Source organism: Ylistrum balloti, unplaced genomic scaffold (genome assembly GCF_031769215.1).
Source record: "Ylistrum balloti isolate Yb309-2 unplaced genomic scaffold, AGI_CSIRO_Ybal_v1 Utg370512, whole genome shotgun sequence".
NCBI lineage: Eukaryota > Metazoa > Mollusca > Bivalvia > Pectinida > Pectinidae > Ylistrum > Ylistrum balloti.
Window position 1 is genome coordinate 672,162 of NW_026782330.1, and position 5,153 is coordinate 677,314.

Genomic DNA, 5,153 nt, shown 5'->3' on the forward strand with positions numbered 1-5,153 from the left:
ACGGAACCACCAGATATACTAACGAGCATCAAACACGTCCAGCTTCATATCACACAACAGAACCACCAGGTATACTAACGAGCATCAAACACGTCCAGCTTCATATCACACTACAGAACCACCAGGTATACTAACGAGCATCCAACACGTTCTGCTTCATATCACACAACAGATCCACCAGGTATACTAACGGGCATCCAACACGTCCAGCTTCATATCACACAACGGAACCACCAGGTATACTAACAAACTTTAAACACGTCCTGCTTCACAGAAATATTGCAAGATACATTCATCGTGTCAAAATAAAAGTTGATTTGCCTGGTTTTCATAAAATGACAACACAAAAAATGTCTTTGTTTTGTTTTTCGATTTAATAAAGCTGACATACTCGTGGCCACAATTATACTACTTTCACAGACAACCATAACCAAGGGACTTTTACACGTATTTACACCATTAGGAATTTTTGGTTTAAAATATCTTAAAACTACAAGCAATAAAATACGCAAGAAGAATCAAACAAAAAGCATATAGACCTCATCCTACATTTACTTGGCAGAGGTATATATCTTACAATGTATCCAATGGAATGTTATAACAGATCGCCCCAAACTACTGATCGTACAAACCGTAAAAGCCTAGGTCTCGTATTGTGTCTGGAGTGACTAAAATAAGAGAAAAATTCGGGTTTAGATCTAACTCGAAAAGCAGCAACTGGCATGGTTGTAAATATATCCATATATAAGCATATTTACTTAAGAGCAACATTCAATAACTGTGTTAAATGACCGTCTGAAAAATAACGAAAAACTCGCCTTTTTTTTTTATACATATCAAACATCCACCTTTTAGCTGTAACTAACAGTTCACGATCAAATCCTGAGCAATATAACGTTGTATCATAGATAGAATCGGAATAAAATTCTATTTCTTCTGGAAATGTAACAGAAAGGTCTAGGATTTCGGTAAAATGCTATTTCGTTGATAAATCAGGGTCTTCTATCGCCTGAGCAGGATCACATGTGAAAGATATAGTGATGGCAAAGCGCTCTCCCTCGACAAGCTTCTCAACGAAGTGGACATTCTCGGAACCGGAAGTGAAAAAGGAAACGCGACCTAAAAAAAAAGAAAAAAAGACGTTGAGATTCATTACAAAGTATTGAATATCAGCATTTAAAAAAGACAAATATAACAAAGACATGACAAAGAGATAATCGTGATTTATTGCATAGAAAAGGACACTTACATGGAAATGGTAATGATATGTCAAAAGGGAAAATAGTGTTATATACTTAAATAAGGATAGGGGGAAAACTGAGAGAAATCTCTAGACAAGATTATGTCAAGATAATGAAAATAAAATAAAAGGCAATAACTTAATGAACTTTGTTAAATCAAAGTGCTGTTCATGAGAACACAACCTTATGATGTAGGTTTAATGCCCATCTAGTTTCAAAGAAATTGATTAAAACTTCAGGAGATCTGGAGATATCTGGAGAAGAGAAAAGTACCAAAACACAACTTCAGTGTTATGGTGATTAAGCCTATTAGGTATGAGAAAGAATGATTGAAAACTATGAGAGCTCTCCGGATAGATAAAAATTTACGACGGATAAACGGACAAAGTCACTCTAATACGTCCTGTCAAACCTTTTGAGGGGTGTTAAAAAAACCAAAATCAAACTCAAAATCATACAAACCTCCATGGAAACAGTAAATTATAGCAATCGATCAAATAATAAATAGTTAGCCAAATACCCCTGTTTACCAAACCTTGTTTCAAGTCAAGTCATCTCCAACTTTAAGTTAACAAATATCATCCCCCCCCCCCCGAGAAAAAAAATAAAATTTTCAATAATCACTGAAGCGTGTAGGAGAAGGCCTACCAAGTCTTGGTTCAACTGTTCGGTTAACGTCCTTGTCCACAAAGATAAACCTTCCACCGGAGAATTCCTGGCCGTAACTGGACAGGTACAGAAGTGATGTGTAGTGGAACGACCCATATGTCACCTATCAAACAAGCGTACGTCGCCGTTATTGCCGATTGTAATATTCTCTGAATACAATTTACCGTACATATATCACTGGTCAAAAAGTATTCGACAAAGGAAATGCAAACTGAACACTGAGCGGTAGGAACATACAATTCATTCAGGAACCCGACAACATTTTCAGGAAGGTATTTTCCTCCTCGTTACATCGCAAAACCAATTATACATGTATTAAAAACATCCAAATACAGCTATTTCTTTTTTTCTGTCACAATTATCTTTTGAGTTAGTGGTATGTAGTCTCCTGGACATGATGATAATTAAATAATTGAACGTCTGATACAGAAAGATATCATCAGTGGTACCTTGTCGACATGGGTGTGCCAATACTCGTCGTGTACGGTACTTGCTGGTTTTGTATCCATGCGAGAGAAAAATGTAGGTTTGGTGAGGAACAATGCACTTGGATTTACTCCAAACTCATTAGCAATAGCCTTATGGATTCTTGATTTCACATTTCTGCATTAAAAAAGAAAAGTTTTCTTTTAGATCGGTGAACAAATCTCTCCAATCAGATGAAAGTTCGATAGATGTCATAATTAAGCTCACCTATATATTCGAAAATCCTCTTCGGTAAATATTTCTTCAGACATTGTTTCCAGTAACCTTGAACAGAGATCATATGATTACTCCAGTGCTAATAGTACCTAACTTATTAATCGTTACTACGTTACAAATATATAATTCGTTACTAGGTTACAAATGTATAAACCGTTATCACCTCCACAGAATCAGGTCATGATTTACTAACGAAATCCGTCAATGAATAAAAATGTCAAATCCCCAGAAATGAAAATGATCTCAATTTACACTAAGTCAAACATAAAATATGTATATTATCATGTCTAAAATATTAGAACATGATGTTTCAGGTTAACAGAACGGTACAGGAACGAGTCAATCAAAATTATATTTCAGTATAATATCATCATTCATATCTTAACTGATTTACATTATCTGAAATATCCATTGATAAAATACTTGTGCTGGATATAATATTACCTGTAAATGTTGACAAATGATTTTCCTTTTGAAAGCGCTCCTGAATGTAGATCCAATATAGATGCCTGAAATGTTTCTTGAAACATTACTTTTTTATTAATTCATCACGAGGATTAACACCCTGCTTGTATACTTGACATATTTCTAGTGAGAATATTCAAAAGAGAACACAACTTCGTTATTAAAAATTAATCTCCTTTTCATAAACATCAATAAGATGAAGTGAGTACACTTTTACTTACCCCTCCGGCCCCACCACCTAGTGCCAGACCTCGCTTCGCTACCCTGTATGGGACAAAACAATTGTAGCTGATGGCGACAGAACACAATCACAGCTACATACACACGAGTAGTGTAAATAAATCAGACTACATGAGACAGCTTACAAATGTGATGACATTAACTTTAGGAAGCAGCTACGTCAAATTTCCTTTCCTAAATCAAGTACGTATTAAGGAAAAACTCTGTTGTCGGGGGTCTTTCTTTTGTATTTCTAAATAGTTATCAATATTTTATCTATTAATTGGTCGGTTTTTGAAATATTAATAAACATTCTGAACAAATGAAGGTAACACAGAATGTGGAGGCCGTGTAAGATGATTTCAGAAGTTCAGTGGCAGCGTAATTCATCATACATTCAATCTGATGTATAAAAAAGCAAGACAGATGATGAAGTTAATCATCTCACAAATACGATGATTTGTTAACATATAAGAATGTAAGAGGCCCTAAGAGGAGTAACTATATTAATATTTACCCTTGGAGATGTCTGGCTTCAGATTCCGTTACCAATTCATCCATGACAACCCGTGCACATCGTTTCGGTTTACAATCTATAATAAATAATATATTTAAAAAAAACGAAGAGATTACCTCAAAATAGAACCAGGTATCATCACACATTAAAGTTTGGTATTTCAGAAATCTGGCTGATCATGAAATTATTTATTTGGTAAGTATCACTTGTATATCTTTGCAATAGATGATACCTTGAAACGGTTCCTTGTCGTAGTCCTTGGAACAAGCAACCTCATGTACTGTTCTTTCCGTCCTCAGTCCAACTGGCACAAATGTTTCCAACCCGCCCTCCTGGAGGGTCAACATGTAATACAACACAGCAAAAACAGCCACGGCAGCAGAGGAAATGTAAAGTGGCGTGAAGGTTACTTTCGGTTCTTCATTCTTTTCCGATACTTTCCTGGTATTAAAAACCCAAATAAAATCAATTACAATGTTTCAGCACTATCTTCGTGTTAGGAAAAAGTAAAATACGAATGTAACTAAATTATCTCCTAAAACAATGGAAATAATTTCGTAATTTATGCCAAGGTAAACGGCCTTTCAGCAAAATCAATTGCCATGGTGACTGGCAGTATACTACAAAGTGAAAGCACCTTAAAGTCGGCAAAGTTGCACGATATCACACGGAGGCGGCCTACAGAGCATGTGACAGCCTCTCAAAAACACACGTGTGCTTACCTTAATTGACATTGGCTGTTGACAGGACGTTAAATAATGTAAACCAAACAAAAACCAGACAAGAGCGTAAAATTGTACTTATCACTTTTATCATAATCATGAAAATATACCCTCCAATTCAGTCCCCTCGCTGATGTCATTTAGATGTGACGATTTTCACACACATAGTGTCACAAAATATTTGTGATATAGACTTATTTTTCTTTGAAATCAAACAAGATGGTTTATAAAAGGTCTTTTACTTACCCGCCATTTCTTTTAGACAGTGGAACCTTTCTTGGCGAAGATGATTTCCCAGTCATCTCCAGGTCTTCAAGCTGCTGATCCACGGTAAGTCTATAATTTTACACCAATCATGTTTATCAATACTAGATACAAGTAAACATTATCAAATCGTGCCTCTATTACTGATCCACGGTAAGTCTATAATTTTACACCAATCATGTACTAGATAGATAATATTGAAATAGGAGAGCTCTTAGAAAAACCGAAGGTACATGTCTTGAACTTCACCAATTTGTGTGGTTTTGTACTCTCAGTCAAAGTTAAGTGAAAACAGTGCGATTTCATCACTAGACTTTACAGAATCTATGCGAACTCTCCCTAGTTCCAATGAAT

General features: G+C 35.6%; 1 protein-coding gene across 1 annotated transcript; it reads right to left on the reverse strand.

The window, feature by feature from the left end:
- Positions 1 to 377: 377 nt before the first annotated feature.
- On the reverse strand, positions 378 to 4,864 carry LOC132555760 (2-oxoglutarate and iron-dependent oxygenase domain-containing protein 3-like). Its single transcript, XM_060220124.1, has 9 exons — positions 4,782 to 4,864; positions 4,046 to 4,254; positions 3,814 to 3,889; positions 3,299 to 3,341; positions 3,057 to 3,121; positions 2,604 to 2,660; positions 2,360 to 2,513; positions 1,890 to 2,013; positions 378 to 1,119 (listed from the first exon to the last, which is right to left on the reverse strand). Exons 1-9 carry the CDS (start codon positions 4,835 to 4,837, stop codon positions 977 to 979), a joined length of 927 nt encoding a protein of 308 aa, XP_060076107.1. The 5' UTR covers positions 4,838 to 4,864; the 3' UTR covers positions 378 to 976.
- Between the last annotated feature and the right edge of the window lie 289 nt (positions 4,865 to 5,153).